Source organism: Diorhabda sublineata, chromosome 6 (genome assembly GCF_026230105.1).
Source record: "Diorhabda sublineata isolate icDioSubl1.1 chromosome 6, icDioSubl1.1, whole genome shotgun sequence".
In the NCBI taxonomy this organism is placed as follows: Eukaryota; Metazoa; Arthropoda; class Insecta; order Coleoptera; family Chrysomelidae; genus Diorhabda; species Diorhabda sublineata.
Window position 1 is genome coordinate 7337153 of NC_079479.1, and position 20243 is coordinate 7357395.

The 20243-nt window shown below is 31.1% G+C and overlaps 2 protein-coding genes across 6 annotated transcripts in view; one reads left to right on the forward strand and one right to left on the reverse strand.

Annotated features, from left to right (window-relative positions):
- The window catches only part of LOC130445484 (mucin-2-like), a 116315-nt gene extending 96966 nt beyond the window's left edge, over positions 1 to 19349 (reverse strand). For 2 of the 5 annotated variants that reach the window (XR_008910059.1, XR_008910058.1), the window contains exon 1: positions 19009 to 19349. The gene's annotated coding sequence lies outside the window, so the exon portion shown is untranslated. The remainder of the gene's footprint in view (positions 1 to 19008) is intronic. The other 3 variants (XM_056781117.1, XM_056781119.1, XM_056781118.1) reach the window with 3 other exon arrangements.
- Positions 5950 to 6795, forward strand: LOC130445179 (mast cell carboxypeptidase A-like). Its single transcript, XM_056780719.1, has one exon. The coding sequence runs from the start codon at positions 5950 to 5952 to the stop codon at positions 6793 to 6795; it is 846 nt and encodes a 281-aa protein (XP_056636697.1).
- Positions 19350 to 20243: the final 894 nt, after the last annotated feature.

Here is a 20243-nt window from a genome sequence, read left to right on the forward strand (position 1 = left end):
TAATTTGCTTCAATAAGCGTCTTGTGTAGTTTTTACTTTCTCAAGGTAGTCAGTGAACATTAACCCATGCGCATCCCAAAAAATTGACCTTGCCTGTAGATGATACGGTCTTCGCCTTTGGAACCAGTTCTCCCTTTTAAATATATTATTTTGATTGTTCTTTTGCTTCGGATGTCAAGTGGTGGACCCACGTCTCATCCATGGTTATGAATCGGCGCAAAAATTCGGTTTTATTTTTGTGAAACATTGCCAAAGACTCAAGGGAAACATCTTGACGATGCTGTTTTTGTTCTATTGTGAGCAAACGCGGCACCCATCACGCGCACAGCTTTCTCATGTGCAAATTTTCAGTTAATATGCGATGTACAGCACTTTTTGAAATGCCTACTACGTCTACTAGCCTGCATACTTTCAGTCGACGATCATACAATACTGCTTTGTGGATTTTATTCAACATTTTTGGAATCGGCACCTCTTTTGGTCGACAACTCCGATGCTGGTCTTTGCAGGTGTACGGCCTTGTTTAAATTGTGACCAATCTTTTCCATGCTTACAAATTCACTAAAAACGTTCACTATTTATGGCTGTCAAACAAATACTAGCAATGTGGTGTCTTCAAACTTGAAACATATGTTGTATAGATTACGTACTTTCTCATAGTTCGTGGTACTTTTCCAGCAACTATCACCATCTCTAGGTCAGCCCAGGTACTTCTGGGATCATCCTCGTACCTAGAATGTTTTTGTAATATCTTCTTATTCTTCGGTGTTATACGTTCTTTTGGAGCAAGTAGCTGAAAGATCATGAGCTTAAAAAGCTCTATTGTTTTCCTCTATAATCGACATTAATTTGAACAGGAATAGTGAAATCACATCTATGTAAAAAACTGGTTTCCACACCACAAACTGTCAACAATATTACAAGTGCAACTACCATAGGTAGTACTGCTTCTAATGACATTAATGAAGAGAATCCACTTGTAAATTTAAATAACTGTTATTATAATTATCCTGTTAATCATATTATATAATACATTTTATTTTTTTCTTATAATTATAGATATAGTTCAATATCTTATTCGCTAGTAAGGGTTGTTTCATTCGTATAAATTACGTTTAAAGCAAAAATCATCGTCATAAGTGAATAGCCATAATTACTAGCTCATTCAATAATATATATCATACTAAACGAAAAAATTGCTAATAAGTTTGGTCGGTTGGTGAGAAATAATAAGAAAAAGGGTGTTAATTAACTTTTTAATATCATGTCAATCAATGTTATCAACTACATAATTAATTGCAATTTTTAGTAGTTAAATTAGATTACACAATATAAAATTAGTTTTTAACTCGAATGAATTGTGGGTGGATAATAACAGTCTTAATACATCGTAAGTTTGGGATAGGTATTGTCTTTAATTTTGAAGTGTCGTCATAGTGATGTAGCATAGATTCGGTAACAAATAAGGTATTTTGGCGCAGTCCTCAATGGTATTAGAATGATTATACGAATTGCTATTAATATGTTTTGGAAACTTATTTATCTCATTACCATTTTTTCCATGATTACACAAGTTTATCCTTTTTTTTAAATATATTCGGTCATTAAAGTGATGTTGAATCATATCTTCTAATTCTTAAAGTGATCTCACCACTGTATCATAGAGTTTCTCTTTAAGATACAATCAAACTTTGTAGTCCAAAGGATTAAAATCGCATGACGGAGGAGGCTAATGAATTGGAGCTTCTGCACCTCTATTAATCCATCTAGGTAGAATGTAACAACCTATTAATTTACTACTTGAAATTGATCCCTAAACATTGATTTTAAGATTCGATAATATAATACCCTTATGACTATTAGATTCTAATCACACAAGTAGTGTGCAATATGGGAATTAAATATACCTAATAGGGTAATTATCAGGAATTAATCCTGTCGCTGAGCCTGTTTAACTTTGTAATAGATTTGATAATGAAGGAAAACAAAAAATTTTGCTATTTAGGTAGCAAATAAGTAGAAAATAGGGTTATTGAAAAAGACATATGAGAAGAATAGACCTTGCGCAAAACGTTTTTAAATCACTGTTTAAAAAATGGTCTTCAAATTTTATTCCAAGACTATCCAATATAAAATCTGTTTTGTTATATATGGTCGGAACTTGGAAATTCAATCGTGCATCAACAGATGCCTACGAGTTATATACAAAATTTTTTGGCCAAACAAGATAAGTAATGGACACTTTTGGAAGATAACTGAAGAACGGGAAATTTGAATAACGATTGGGAAGCAAAAAACGAGATACATAGGCCATAAGTATAGAAACGAAACCAAATATAACCATACAAGCATTAAATTATAGTACAATGTGTTTGAACATGGAGTAAAACTACCGAGGAAGAACTGCACCAGATAAAATTAACAAGGAAAAAGGCTATAGAAATAGCTTTAAACAGAAGCAAACGGAGAGCCCTTGTCAAAAAAATTGGACGAAACCTATGAGGACAGTAACTTCAACGTCCACAGCTGCTAAAACATCGACAGGTGCCATTTGCTTAACAGGTAGCTATATGACAGTGACGATGATGTATTAATAAAAATAACGAATCGATTGTTGCTGAAAAAATTTAGAGATGAGATTAATGAGATTGTGACAGTCTAGGAACCATTTATCTATGTATATGCACCCAAAACTAAGCAACAATCGACTAAAAGAATCTTTCATTCACCAAAGGTTTTCGCGCACGAAGCACTTCGAAGTTAATGGTCACCTGAGTTAAATAACTCAATTCACAATTTTCTAAAATCTATTTATTAACATTAGATATAAATCGATGAAGTGTTTTAAATAATCTGACTACTGTTTCCGTTGGATGCTCTCTCAAATACATTGTGTACTTTCTAATACAGCGGTATTTTTCAAGCAACTACCACCATTTCTAGTTCAGGACAGGTACTTCTCGGATGATCCTCGTATCAAGCAAATAATCATACATATACATGAGTCAGTAGATGAACAGAAAAGAAAAGAATGAAATTTAACAATGTTCATTTTCTATTTAACTTTTTTATGTCTCATATTACAATCATTTCTCAATAATTTTTGGTAGTTTCAAAAGATCCTTTCCATTAACGTCTAATGAAATTCTATCTACCAACTCTAGAATTGTATGACACTTTTAAAACTATAAAAAGCAGTTTGAAAATGGAAATTATGGAGTGGCAATCATTTTTTTTTCTTCTTTGATGTAGGCTATTCGCCTGTTCCTTTTTCATCGTCATATTGCACTGCTAAATTATTGTTTTCGGGGGACCTTACGTTACATCTCCACGTTTTTTTACAAGTATTCTACTATTGAAATGTTATTAAGAATAAAGTCAAATCGTTTAATATTAATAAGCAAATACCAATAATCGCCGAAATTTTACCAATATTACTAATAATAAATAGAACAAATTATTTCTATTTTAAGTTGATAGGTGATTTACTTTTTTCGTTAAACGAAAGGAATATAATTATTTTTACAGTGATTTAAGCCAAATGCGCTGCGTTTTATTTAAAAAAGTATTGGAACATATGGCTTACGTTTGGTAAAAAAATGCTGTTTAACCAAATAAGAGATACGATTCGCAATATACGATTCAATATTGGAAATGATGCAATTTTTCGTGCTTCTAACGAAAACAATATTGGCCTTGAATGGTAAATTTATATATTATGGTGAGGTGTCAATCTCACAGCAGCTTGTAATTCGAAACCAAATATTGAATGCCAATTAGTACTTTTGACGCCTGAATATCATTAATAATATTAAGTGGCAGCACAGATAAATAGAGTATTTGAAATCGTTTCTAAAACCGCTATAAAAACAAAATAACCATTATAAGTATAAACAAGTTATATTACGATTTTTTTTGCATGAAAAGATTATACATATACAAGGGACAACAATTACTCACTAGAAATGTTTAGAATAATAATGAATGTTCAGTATAATCCAATTTCATGATTGAAATAGATTAGACTGTGGCTATGAATTAATGTATTTAGGTGACGTTGTAACGTTATTACTATAGAATATTAAACTAATCTTGACACCGAAAACTGTAATAATTTCGTAGAATTATACGACGAATAACCCCAAACATTGAAACATACAAAAACAGAAATTGGAAACCACTTAAGAATTAATTTATTACATTAATCAGTTAAGAATTTTTATTATTGTTATACTTTAATACATAGTTTCATTTTGTACATGACCATAATTCCAGTCCCAAACGATGAATATATAAGCTCGGATATATATTAGAATTCGTACACTTTGCCACAATCCTACTATGAAAACGGCGATAAAGTTTTTGAACCTCTCCAGAAGCTATCTTCAGAATTGCATGGAATATGCGCTATTGGGATCAAGCAATATTATGGCACAATTAGATTCTGTTTAATATGAGTGGCTTAATGAAAATGAGTCAAAGTATAGGAATATTTTGTCAAAAATTATATACGGTACTATATACTATAGGCAACATGCAAGTCTAAACCGTTCTTGGAACGGTTATTGGAAGCGTTTAAATGATATTTTCTGAGCAATATCCGGCTATGCACGGTTCCTCTAACAATACTTGCTATCAACCAAGTGTTGAAAAGATCGTTCCGGGAACGGTTCACAAACGATACCTAAGTCAGTTGGAACACAAAACAGAATCATTCGTATAACGGTTGGAACACGTAGGTAATCTCTATTGCGCAGATTCGTTACCGTACCAGGGACGGTTTTTTGATGGGCTGGAACGAACCTAATACCTAACTACGTAGATAAATTACAACTTGAATCTTACCAGTTAATGCTATTGTATTGTGCAATATCTTTTTGTTCAGAAAACAAAAGTTTTCCGAGAATGAGAACGCCCTTAAAATAGTGATTAGTAATGAATCGTAAAGATAGCTATGCCACCAAAACCATCGTGTGTATGTTAGTAAATTAACACGAATTAAAGACTACAAATAATTCTCACACATAGGTCAAAGGTTTGTTTTCTTTATCCTCCATTTTTCGTATCCACTTAACTAGCTCAAGATAGAGATTTCTTATTAGTTGCATTCCAAAACATAGAGTTAGTTTAAAAATATCATAGAAAGTATTTTACACTTTAATAATGACAATAATGTTGTACTCTTAAAAATTGCCTAGTTTAGGATTTTTTTCCATTCGTTTGAAACAATGACGTATGTGTTATATACGGATCAACAGTTGTACGCGATAAAAAACAAACAAAAAAACAAAATTAGTTTTTTAACACTTTATTTGGATATTCACAATATGTGTAGAGTAATCGACCGAAGTTGTCGAAAATCTAATACAATTTACGCCAAAAAACAAAGAAAGGAAAACTATGCAAATTTTCAAGTGTGTATGCCAAGAAACAATCATGAAAATATAATTATTGTTATTACTGGTGATGATACCGTTGTTATAAAAACGGACAACGCAAGAAACTCGTTTTTAGTTTGGATTGGTAGCTGTTGAAAATTAGTTGCAAACATATAGGTGGAACTAATAAAAGCGTATTGGAAAACAGTGACATTTGACAAGACATTTAAAAAATCTTATTCTACCCTAGCACCTCTAGTAGCAAATTCATCCATTCTGTACTAAAAACTAATAAAATAATTTTGACGTTCACTATCAAAATTTTGTAAGTGACTGTCTAATTGTGACAATGGCAAGAAAGAAAAAAATTGTACGGAGAAAGCGTAATACTAAAAAGTGTACAAAAAAACAAAAAAAACGTAAATACACAAAAAAACGAACTCAATCTAGACCGAAAAAATTTAGATACGACCCCAAAAACGTGGTAAAATTTCGATGTCCAGTAAAATGCTATGAAATATGTCATGACAAGTTCTTGACCTGTGAAGAAATTGGCAAATATTTAACTAACATGGAAAAAAAATATCCTGAAAGATTACAATTAGAAATAATAGGAACTTCGATAGAAAAAAGACCAATCTATTTAGTAATTATATCTGATAATTCTTATGATCATGAAAAAATGGCTACGTTAATAGAAGCTGGATCTGACGGATCTGATCGGTTAGCAATTGCATCGGCGCTATACCTCATAGATTTTATCACGAAAAACAAAAGTTTAGTAAAGATTACGAATTACATAATTCTACCATGTTTAAACCCAGACGCTTATCATAAAACTATCAATAAGTGCCCAACAAACTCAACTCCTTTGAACTTATCCTGTAACTATCCTTTGTTACTAGGTGTGAACTACATGGGAGATATTAGTACGGAATTATTCTTGGAAGCTATCGGAAAATGGAAGCAAAATTTTAAATTCGATTCACCGGTAACAAAAGCTTTTTACAACGTATTAAATAATTTTGAATCATCGATAAAATTATTTGTATCTTTACAAGAAAACGGAAAAAGTCTCGTCTATCCTTTTGGTTGTTCTACTGAAGAAGCGTTTGACGCAGCCGACCTTGAACAAGTAGCTCTGTCTGCTCAATCTGTCATGAAACGTATCAATTTTGAGATCGCGCCATTGTGTGAAATTTCCGGCATAGTTTTCGGATCTGTTATTGATTTTTTAAAATTTTATTACAGACATATTAAATTTACGTATATCTTTAATATTAAAGATAAGCACAAAGTTAGCAGAACTGGTGATATTTTGATTTACGGAGACGATATTCTGCGTTGTATCAAATCTTTGGCAAAAAATGTATTTATGATTTATAACAGACTGAATAGTAAATATAAGTGCAATTAATTTGTTTGCATTTTAATAAGTTCAAAATTCCGTTGGTCAAAAAGCCCCTACAAGTAGTAAATTCTTTCTTTTCAACACAAATAATCGTTGAAAGGTTTTATACATTTGTTATTTACATCTATTGATATATCAACATTCTTCTCGCAATTGTGAGTGAAAATGCTGATTCTTTGGAATATTTCTTTCGAGTTGAATAATGTTTTCTAACTACAGAGGGTGTTTAATAAGTAATATCGGTTTTCATATTTGAAAAATTTCTTTTGATTATGTCGTAACTTGTTAATATTAGTTTATAAACCTATGAGGAGTTCAATTCCTACTTTATTTCAATCACTCCTTCTTTCTATATATTCTATATATTGATAATGTTAACGACATTAATGGGAACAAAAATTTCAAGAAGCTGTAATTGCAAAGAATGTTATGTGAAATTGATGTGGTTGAAGAGCGAACGTCACAGCGTTGTTTTAATCGTTTTAACAGTGAAGTTTAGATGCTCGAAGATCGTCCACCCGCATGGGATATTTAGGTTACTAGAAAACCAACCTAGTACCAACACTTACCGATTATAAGACTTTCCTTCTAAAGATACCACACATAGCCATTCAAAATTATTGAATAGAGGTATGGAATAGCTTCTTACCTTGCCAAAACATGATCGTTTTAATTATTTTTATTATATTATTATTTTTATGTATGATAAGTTTTTCTGTATAGTTCTATTTCACACGAAATTTTCATATTAATTTAATCAATTGATTTAACCTATTTTAAGGTTTAAGGGAGGCTCTATAAAAGCAATTTAATGACATTCCATTTTAGCGCTATTATGTACTATGTAATAAAATCCTGAAACAGTTCGATTTTTATTCTTTGACAATTTACAACAGGAAAATATTAACCCCCCTCCAACACCCCCTTGAAATTTTTAAACCAGAAAGGGAGTCGTGTGGCACCTGTACTTTACAATTAAATGTTCAAAATGATTACCATTCGTATCTTGACAGTAACCGAGGGTATTTTGGCATTCTCGTTACCTCGGGGGTTATTTTGTTAATTTTTCCAGTTATCCTAACTTTCAAATTAGTAGTATAGTCTGGTCTATTAAAATATACTTTAGATTTTAAAGAACCCCATAAGAAGTAATCCAGAGGAGTCAAGTCGGAGGATCTAGTCGGCCATTCGATCGTTCCACGTTTTCCACTCCACCTATTGGGAAAAACCTCGTTGAAATAATTTCTAGCTGTACGTGCAAAATGCGATGGAGCTCCGTCTTATTGTGGTAAATAGATCGATTTATCTCATTTGAATGATTAACATCAGAAAAAAAAACAAAATCTAGATAAACCTCAATATTAACTGTGGCCTCAGAAAAATTAGGGCCAATAACTTTGTTAATGATTCAAGCCCTCAATCTCTAGAAGTAAATCGAACAGTGAATTGAACATTTCTAACTGGGTTTCAATATTTTTTACATGTCCAGTTTCACGAAACTTTTTCACAATTTTGGTAACTGTAGACTGTGAAACGTGTTGAGCAGGGTATTTATAATTAAAAATTTTACACACCTCTTCTTTAGCTCTTGTTTTATTACCAATCATAATTGAAATGTCTATTCTTTGAGTCTCGGACAAATGAACTATAATTAAATATAATACGCGCACAAATATTATACTGACATATTTCAGCAACTTTAAATACCTAAATGACAGCAGCCTATTAGATTCATATCAATTGTTTATTTGGCTTTTTGACTAATATTTTTTGGTATCTTAGTAAAACAAATACGAAAATATTTGATTATTTTGAAGTATATTTTAATAGACCAGACAAAATTGGTGATTTAAAAAATAGGATAACGGAATAAATTAACAAAATAACTTCTGGGGTCATATAAAATGCTGTACGAGAAATCCAAAATAGCCTCGGTCATTGTATCAAAAAGTGAATGGTAATTTTGAATTTAATTGTAAATTGCATTGAAAATCTCATTCTAAATATTATGCGACATTATTATCTCCATTCAACGTAAAGTTTTGTGATAGAGACATTATTTTACATGTTAAAAATTAATTTTTTCAGTGATGATTGCACCAAATTCAAAAAACTTTATATTACCGAACAGAGGACTAAAATCACTTCCCAACAAGGTACCACATGATCCCCTTTCTTATTAAAATTTTTCGAGGGGGTGTTTATAATTCAGTGGGGACGCTGGAGGCGGATAATATTTTCAAACTGTAAATTGTAACTGTAAATAACGCTAAAATAGAATTTATTCCTTACATATGGACCTCATTGTATATATAACGCAACAAGTGATGCGATATAAGTATCTAGTAGTTTTCCTATCATTCTCAGAAAAACTCTTCCATTAGAATACGATACGTTAACGGAAATATCACATTGTTGCAACACAAAAACAAATATTTAGTTAAATACGAATGAAGCAAATTCATTGTAACAAGACTTATTTCATTTTACTATCATCATAAATATATAAATATACTATGATTCACAACAAAGAGAATTACCTAAAAAAGCCATAAAAAAATACCATACCATAAAAAAATTATGGTATATCTTGTTAACTTTTGAATGCCATAAACGATTTTTCTGACCCTAAAATGATCAAAATGTAATAAAGTGCTAATAGAAAATAATACACAAAATAATCCAGCAATAACTTTAATAAAAAAAGATACTTAAACAACAAAAGCAGCTAGTATTCTAGTATGCTTTTAACCAATGCTCAATCAATGTTGTGCAATTTCTGCCTTTTTGAAACTGATCCAAAGCATGCTCCATTAGATTCAGACCCTACCAACTAGGTGAATTTAGAAAACGTTAATTTTATTTTATTTTTTCTAAAACCATCTCAGCACGATGAGGTTAAGCAATAAAGCTTGGGTTCTACAGCGGCATGAAAAAGGGGCAATATATTGGCCACTACTTAATCCCTAAATATTTGTCTTAGAGCGTTAATAGTTTTATCCATATTCTTCGTTCGCTTTTCATCTGTGAAGATCGAGTATCTCTATTCTTCATGCGGCAGTGTTGGTTTTTCAATCTCCAAGCTAATCTTTTATTGCATATTCGCAGGTGCTCTCCTTAAAAGTCGCAAAGATCTTAAATTAGCATTAAGGATTCTCTTCCTTACTATTCAGATCGATACTGAAACCCATCTAGCATTAAAAAGTCTTCTTCATTGGATTCTCCAGACATAAAATGGATTTCTACAAACCGTATATCCCAGGAAACTCTTTCAGCCCTTCGTCTTTCGGGGCATATTTAATCGATTCACAGCATTCGTTGGTATTGAGCTCGTTTCAAATAATCCAATAGCCTGAGATGTTTTTATAATCATTGAAGTTAACAAAACTCTTGAACTTGAAAGTCTCAAATTGCAAAACCTAACAACCTAACCAGTTTACAGTTTACGGTTTACAGTTTACCTTTATGTATCACTGTCAGTCTTCAGGAAAATGCTAAAAATATCAATTATAAGATGAAAGAACATCCTTATTAGTTCCACATCTACAAAAAAAATTGTGATATTCTGAATCTTCTCAAAAGAAAATGAAGCAATAAATACTAAACAACTAATTAGACAACATGTCTTAATACAGAAAAATGTATGCTTCAAAAACATAATACGAAACGAATAAAAGGCCTCCTTCGTGAGGAAAGTTTTGAGAGAAGTAACCTATTAAATCAGAAACAAGGGCTAAAAATTCAGAAGACGTAATACACATAAATTTAAAATATAGAGAAGAACTCTTTTTAATAAATCGAATACAAATACTTTTGCTTCCATTCTTGAGGAAGATGTCTTAAAATTAAATAGAATGAATTCTTAAATCTTATTCATTAGTGAAGTATATTATTATCACCTCTAATTAAAATTGATCTTTAAATATGTATTTGTAGATAAAATATTTTTCAGCACGTGGAAATTATACTAATTATTTTAATTCATTATTGAGTCTAGATTGAGCTTTTTCAATCAAAATTACTAAAAAAAATCAAGTTTGAAAAGGATTTAGTAAGTTAAGTATCTCAAAGATTGCGGATTCACACAAACAAATAACAGATGAAGAAAAGAATCTTAAGAAGATAGTTTCGTCAAAAACAAGGAATAGGCCGAAACAAAATTCTATCAGGATGTATTATAACACAAAAATAATCGATACATTGTTGAAAAACTTATTTTTCTTCTAATTTCACTGATCAAATTCATCATAAATGTGTATTGTGTGGTAATTCAAACCTATTATTTTCATTGCACTGTAACTTGACTATACCAGGGTCGATAATTTTTAATCCAACAAAAATGTATCCACTGGTCCCTTTTCTATGTCCGACAACTGCATCGATGCAAAAATTAATTCAGACAAGGCGAGCTGTATTAGAAAATGTCCTCTTGCATATACGTGCCCGGAAAGGCTTTGTCGGACGAATTTTCGGCATATATTTCACAAAAAGCCTCCTTAAGACCACTATCCATGACGAATCCAATTATTTCGAGGAACGACATCAATAAATGAAATCCCTCAAGTATTACCTGGACTGAGGATAAATCTAGAGATCATTACATAGAGAGGCTAAGATTTCACGGTGGATTTCATTTCGTGTTGTAGTGGTTAGTCAGACGTTACGAACACAATATTTTGTTCTTGTTTTTGGCATTGTTTAGCCGCTTCTACAAACTTCTCTATGAAATACCTTCAAATGGGCTAAAAGTTTCCGTAGGTCACTCAGGTAAATAAATAATCTTATAACAGCAATAAATATTATTTAAAGAATATTCTACAGCATTCTCCAAAAATTGTAGATGTCTTATTAAATGAATATTAACTCTATTTTAACTTATTATATTATATTATTATTATAGTAGTATATTTCGATTTGGATTTTTTTCGTTTATCAAAGTAACATATAATCTTACGTTTTCTGAGTAATTAAAGTGTAAAGTTTAATAAATAGCTGAAACTTTTACATAATGATCAAGTTTTTTTCGATTTTTTGCATTTTCTGAGAACATTTACTATAGTAATGTATATTTTTTTAACCATTAGAAAGTAGAGATTTCAACGAACAAAAAACTCACGGACTTTTTCAAAACAACTGTTATTTTGACGCAAGAATTTTCGATTGAAAATTAGATTTGCTTTTTTTATTTCAAGTCAAAATAAGGTGAAAAAAGTAGATATTTCAAATCAAACAAATTACAGTGTATTTGGGAATGAAAAGGCTTTTTTTAAAAGATAAAAATAAAAAACCAAAAACTTGATAATTTGAATTTTTCATATACATTTTGTGAAAATTGTGAAAATAAAAGTTGTAGATCTTTTTATAACCTACAACCATAGGACTTATAGTTTTCCAGCAATTGAGATAAACTATTTTTTAGCCTTAAAAACCCACCCCCTTCCACTTCTCGAACTCAAATCACCAGTAATTTATATTTTCTTTTATTTTCATCATATTCCTCACCTTTTCAAATGAGTTTCATCCTACTATTATTTTCTTTCACTTTTCACGATTTATGAAGGCTTCGACCCTGGTCTAGACATGGAATTTAAACTTTAGTGAGATTGATGTATGTAGGTGTGCGATTCATTGGATATAGAAAAAATGGAAAATAAATAAAAATCTAGAACTAATTCATAAATATCAGTTGTGTACCAATTAATACCAGTTATGTAAACCTCCAAGGATATCTTTCTTCGATTATATCTTTATATGACAAGTTTAAATTATAATATTCTTATATAAAAATTAACTATATACCTACACGTATAGTGTTTGAAGGTCTGTTGACAATACTTTGACATTGTTTCTGAATTCCATCAAACTGTTGAGTAAATACTAGCAAATTTTAGGTGAAATAATGAATATACTAGTCGTAGTCTATTTAGTATGCATAAAAGTGTGACTAGAATCAGTCAATGGAACACAACAAAATATTAACAATTCAAAATTCATTGTTACTCTTACTCTGACGAATAATCTATTCTTTCAAAACATAACTGTGAGAAATATACTCAGTGACATTGAAAGACCAACACCCAGTAAATATTATAATAATTCAAAAATATTCTACGTTCATAGATGTCAGAAGTTCTATTAAGTGAACATTCCTGATTTCATTAATTATTCTTTAGCTATGAATATTGAATGAACGAGTCCATGACGATGTCTGGATACAGAATTTATTCGATTACAATGATGTTAAAATTTCCCTATAAAAATTCACATGTCTAGAAATCAAAGTGTGGGTATTGTCATCAGTTGTTATCAAACATGTGACCAAGAAAGTTAAACTTGATAGCTAGATGTACAGGCAGTGTTGTAAATAGCCTTTTCTGCGCCCTGTGTTAGCTCCTATAACTACGCCCTGGTTTTTTTTAGATATTATAGGTACCTTAGCTAGAGCAATGCTATTTGCCGGCCTACTTTATTTCATTCAGGGTGATAAAATGAGGCACAAGGACTTTGGTGTTGGTGGACTGATTATATATTGGAAGAAAAATCTATGAACAGGTGTGCGAGCTATTTAAGTGGATCCTTCGCCTCTTATAACACCTACTGTGTATCACTCACTAAAACTCAACTTTAATTTTTGGGCCACCATTTATTAACACTAGAAGTGTCGGCGACCAAACCATAACTTCAAAGACCGCAACAGTCAAATTGATGGCATTTGATGTTTATATATAATCTAAGATCCCATCACTTGATCTTGCAGGTATTTGTTGTTTTGATGAAATTAATTTTAAAGGAATCTTGAGGACATATGCAATGGATTAAGGATAGGTTGCTTTGTAAAAATTAGCCGCAATTACCTGTAATTAATTTTAATGTCATTAATATACTAATATGACTTGCAGCTGTATGTTTTTTCAATCAATCTTACAGCATTTGAAAGAAAATGGAAGTATAAAAATAGACAATATCTCTTATGATTCCTATGATGTTGATAGTGACACAGACGATGGAGAAGAAAACTAAAACTTGTAAACGAAATGGATTTTTAGTTATCAGGCAAATGATGAAGAAAGCCGAACATGAATAATCAGAAGCACAGGACGAGTGAGTAGGACAACTGAGGACCAAGATTCCGCGTAAGATTATTAGCTTCAAGACACCGTTTCTCGTCCACAAGTGTAATAGCAATCCAGTGGATTGTAGAACATGGAATTGTTCTTGATTGGTTAGAAAGGTTTTAAGTTCTTCATGTCGACCTCTGTTGGTGTTATATTTAATTTTGGAATATCAAAGAACTACTAATGTGGAATCAATCATGGAACACTACCGTCTTCAGTGATAAATTGCGGTTCTGTCTAAAGAGCAATAATGATCGAGGAAGCTGTTAAAGTCATGGTTCGTGATGTTACTGCTTATGGCAAACTCTTGTGTCTCCCGACATGACATACAGAGTATTTCAGGACTTAATGATAACATAAAAAGGTGACTAGTTGACGTGAAAATAATGCTATGACATAGAAAAACTTTTTATATATTTTTATACGACCCCTTGTTTCTGAGTTATAGGCCTAAGCTGCGAAATCAGAACTTATATTTAAGTATATTTTCTAAATTATACATTTGAACATTTGTTTGACAGTTAACCTTATGGCTAACAATCCGCAACTCTTACAGGGACAACCTATACAATTACGGATTGTTAACCATTGAGCACGAGCCACCTCTGGCCTTCAAATAGGGGTGTAGAATTGTTCATTTCGTCAAACACACTACATGAATATACGACGTAATCATCCATTAAAAATGTGAGCTACAAGCAAATTTGTATAATAAAACACGATAATTTCAATTTCCAGAAAATTGGCGTAATATATTTAAACGGTAAATTTTCTATTGCCGATCAAAATCTAACTTGAAACACTGTTTTGATTTTATTATCGGATGTATAAATGGAATATTTTCTATGTCCGTGATATTTTCATTTTTCATTATCTTATCTTTCAGGAAGATCTCCAACATATTTGTATAGTTTAAGAGAATGTTGTATATAATATAACAAAAGAATTTTGATGAGGTGACTATTTCCTTATTTTTATAATTAGGTATACGTGACGATAATGCTAATTTAAAAGAAATATAATATGATATAATTTATGTTTTTGAAGTCCAGCTATAAATTTAAATTTTTAATAACTTTTGAGGTGGGTTAATACAGATAATTAAAATAACCCGAAATGACATATAATAAATAAATTGTATTTCGATAAAACTAAAAAATATAATAAAATTAGTGATGAGAAAATTAATGTCACTCTTATAAAAGCGTGGGATGTTTTGTATGGCATTTTTAAACTATGCGTATTGTAACCTATAGATCTGAATGTGATATGCAATCCGAGGGCGGTCCGAATTATTTTTTCGACTATTGAACATTATTTACTTTACAGGACTTTCCTTTCATTCCTAATTTGCTTAATAAACTCAAAATAGTTTTGTGGCGTGCGCCAAATCGTGATTTTGAAAGCCGCCATAAAATTTTAACTTTTGTTATAATGGGCCAGCTCGTGATCGTGGTTATCATGAAGATTAAACAACTCGTGACGAAAGATTACGTAGCTCGGGATTTGAATTATGAAATTAAAAATAATATAAAATGAAATTTATATAAAGTGTATTTCAAAAAAAATATTTTACATTTACATTCTAATCACACAAAACAAAAAGTACTTTGGACAATTAAAGTGCCATCCATGTAAAATGCTACTGCGTTTTTTAAACAATTAAACTTTGTCAGTTCCAAATGTCCAATAAGAATATTTTCCTTGTTCAGTTTTTAAAAGATCTGTATTATGCATAAAATTGTGAATTTAAGTTGGGTACCTTAACCTATACTAATTTATGGATTTTCCAACTTTACAAAGTGGATTGGGTACTAAATACTCTTAACGAATCCTGCGACTACCTTTTCGTTTACCTGAAATATCTCCGTACCGAGTTGGCGCATCCAAATTTCAACGGATTAAAAATCGTCGTGAGTTGTAGGCAAGATCGATGGTAGTGTTTCTCGGTGGGTCTCTTTTGAGGTGACCAAAATATAAACGCGGTACTTATTTCTGGGATAGCTTAATTGATTTCTAGCGCATAACTAATAGATAATAATAGGTAATATCGAAATATAGGACTCAATGTCACTTGTTATAAGTTTTTACTAGTTTCATTTTACATATTTAGTTTTAATATGCCACAGATAGAAGTCCGAGATTTTATAATATTAATTATCTCATTAGTTAATTTATTCTTATACCAAAAAGCAAGTTTTTTGTTATTGTGAAAAACGTGTTTTTTAATTTCATCAAAATATAATTAATTTTCCGGTTTTAATTTTAACTAACTCGAAAAGCGTGTTTTCCAGTATTTTGAGTCCAACCATAAATTATTTTTTAGTTCAAGTATAACTAACTCTAATAGCGTATTTTTCAGTATTTGTGAAATGTATTTCATTTTTGGCATACGTTTTTAATATGTTGATGGTTAGTTCTCAATTTTGTGTCTGGAACTACGCGCTTACGTAATTCTTCTAATAGCGCCCATATTTCTTTATCCAAACGATACAAACAGAAATTTAAGAATCCTGGTAAATCTAATAAAGATGATCATATTACTTTGATCGAATTATTACTTTGCAGTTACTCTTTGTAAAGTGTGCAATGTTCAAATTAAATCTAATTGCTCAAAGTGGAGCAAAATCGAGGTCAAAAAATCATCACAATCATACAAACATACAGGTGAAACTAATAAGACCGTATTAAAAAAGAAATAACATAATTTGAGACATAAGAGAGGATCTGCGTTCTCAGATAACAGAATAAAAAGATAAGATAAGACATAACATTACTCATCAAAAAAATGGTCACACCAGCCAATAATAAGCTTGATAAATATTCAATTTTCAAGTTAATAAAAGATTTGTCAAATTTTAGATGTGATATCGCCAAAAAAATGTAAAAAGTTATATGCTGTTGGCCGATCGGACATTGAAATAAAGAAATTTTGTGTGATCAAGTCATTGAGACCTCATATAGCTCAGTTTTAATTTGGAATGATCACTTGGGTAGAAGAAAGCTTGCTAGAAGTTAAGTGCCGCATTTGCTTACAATCAACCAAAACCGCCAACCTTTGACAATTACAAAATTTGGAAAGATTTAGCACCTTCTCATGCCCGTTATTCCACTACATTACACCTAATAAACAAAAGTCAAAACAGTAGATTTGTCAGGGTAAATCAGTGTCAAGGTGGGTTTTTTAGCCAATAAAGTCACGACTATCGTAGATCGGAATGTACGCGGTGAAATAAGAACGAAAAAATCAATGGTCAGCTCATGAAGTCGATTCAATGAGAAAAAAAGTTCTTTCATATCATAATACTACAAGAAATTATACATGTCGCGTATAGGCGTACCAAATTCGGTGCACACACAGTTTGAAGACATCTTCACTGATTAGTGATGTAAAATCTAAAGGCAGCTTTTAAAAAAATTTTTTTAATGACATGGTACTACTGTTGATATTTTTTGTATTTAGACTTGTTGATTTGTGTACCAATGTGTACCAATGTAGCTGTTTCTTGTTTATTTTTCCAGTGAAAAGATTTGTTGTGCTTGTTGTTTGCATATATCTATCAAATCGATTTTATAGTTCTGCGCCAATTTTTTGTTTTGAATCACTCATCACGAGACTCACTTTATATATAAAAAGTGTTTTTTCTTCTCAGTTGGAAACAAAGCTTCATTTGACAAAGTTCTTTTTGATTAAGTTAGTTTGACATGTATTTCATCTGTTTTAAGACGTACATAATAGTTTTTCAAATTAGCTAATTCGAATAACTATGAATCGTATTCAGACCACGTTTTATCTTACTGATAATGTACATCCCGTGAGTCCTCGAAAAGGACGCACTGGAGAAGTTGTAACTCCTGTACAGGAAAGCATTAAACAAGAATCAAATCAAGCAATTTGTCGCCATCCTCAGCGAAAGGGCTTGTCACCTTCCCCTGAATTGAAGATTTTATGGTATGTATTTTATAGGATCTTGGCTTTTTCAAGATTCAGCTTATGCAGGAATTAAAGCCGAACGACCATGGTTTTCGCCGCCAATTCGGCAAATTAGCTGGTAATTTAAGGTAATTGAAATATTTTTTGGCGATTACGGCCGCATATACTGAAAAAATTTGAGAAAACTGATGTTCCCAAATGCGCTCTATAAGCGTCATCTTAGGTCAAAATTATATCTAAATAATGTCATTTTCTATCCAATAGACTCCGTTATATTATTATCAAAAATATATTTCTCTATTTTATTATGATTTAAACTTTCATAATTTCAGCTATTGATTCAATATTTAATTCTTCCCCCACTGCTTCGTTTCTTATTCTGTCTTTACGTGTAATTCCCTTCACTCTCCTTAAGAACTTCTTCACTTCCATTAATACTGGACGGTATAATAACTTATTTAACATAATTTTAATTTCCCTACTGATTTCCTTTTTGCCCATCTTGAAAATTTATAATTGATTTTGATACAGATTCTTCCATTTATTTCCGCATCATCTGTTCCTTTTCTAAGCAGTAACATATCTAAATATTTGATCACATCTAGTAGTTATATCATATTTATCCACATATACTACTTATGACCCAATATTAATCTTCAGATTTCTCATTTTCTTTTCCATATCTTGATGTTATTTAAAAGTTCCTTTCTGTAGATGCACTGGGTTCCATCTATAATAACCAATTTTTGCTTTCATAGATTTTGTTGTGTCTTTCTGTTATAATCCATCTTTTAATATGAAACTTTGGTATTCTAAATTTTTATAACTAACTCATGAATCAATCAGATAAAAATTTTCAATAATCAGAATATCATATAAACCCCTTTATACGAAAAACAAATACGCACAACGATAAATTTTTGTGATTTATTCATATTTATTCAATATTACAAACGTTTAAACAATATATATATACATAATTTATACATAAAAACGTGAATATAATTTAATAAACCTTCATGTAAAAATCTCCATAGATGTTATTTTAAAAAATTATCAAAAACAACATGTTATGCATCATGTTTATCCATTTTTTTTTCTTTCCCACAATGAAAAAAATTAAAATATCAACAAAACGTAAAATATGAATGACAATTCGGCATTACTCACCTAAAAATATTAACCAGAACACTATTAGTCTTTCAATAGTAAAAAAAATTCTGCAGAGTGGATAATTATCACAGAAGGCACATTAAAATTCAAAGCAACTTGGTTTTTTATTTTGTTATTTATTCGCACGTGTGGTGTACACTTTTCGCAGATGCCGACAATCGACTGCGTTAATTTCTGTTATGGACCACGAAGGTGGGACATCTCATTTCTTGTGGTGGGCATCCCACAATTCCACTGACCAGACACCTACTGTAGACATCACCAGTGGTCCCCCACCGCCACAAGAACACGTCATTCTTAACTAACGTTTCAGAAATAGATGAGAAATTATGAACAATAAAAAATTAATGATAATTAGAAGTTTTCACTATATATATATATATATATATATATATATATTGGTATATACAAGGTGTTTGGTGGATCATTTTGGATATATACAAGCATACATCTTGTATTATTTTGAAAACTGTTTTTATTTTTCGGTGTTATCATAAGAATGGAGCATGGTGGCTACACACATTTGATTTCTAATATGATTCTAGTTTGTAATGAAGTCCTAAAACATAGAGGGTGTCTCATCGGCTTCCAATGTTCACTTTGTTCATTGAATAATCATATAAAAAGATAGCATCAATATTCGAATTAAGGCCCATCGTATTCTATGATTCCAGCTCAGCTCTTTGAGACCTTGCTCAAACCATTATTTGGGCTTCGATGTAAATATTTGTCGCACTGTATTCTTCAAATTCAAATTTATTAAACCGAAGAATTTCGCCATGGATCTTAATAAACGGTAGCTGACTAAATCCCCGATAAGGACTATCAGGAAACTCCGCAACCAAGTAAGACATAGGTCAGGATAACCTGAGAAAAACCTGATGAGGATGTAACGAAGTTCGCTAATAAAATCTTGATCAGGATTACCTTATATGGTACTGATTATGATTACCTCATAAGATCCTGATCGGGATTTTCTTATTCGGCCCTTATAACGATTACCACATATTCCTAATTAGATATGTATTTTACAGTTTCCTTGAGTATTGCCTTAAATACTTTCTGGTCAGGTTTATCTTACATAGTACTGATTAGATTATCGTTATATGCAAGGTTTTATGATTAGGATTGGCGTACGTGGTCATTTGGATCATTTTATATAATTTCTAATTTGAATAAGAGTAAGAGGTTCAAACAAGCAAATATTATTTATATACTTTATTAATCATAGA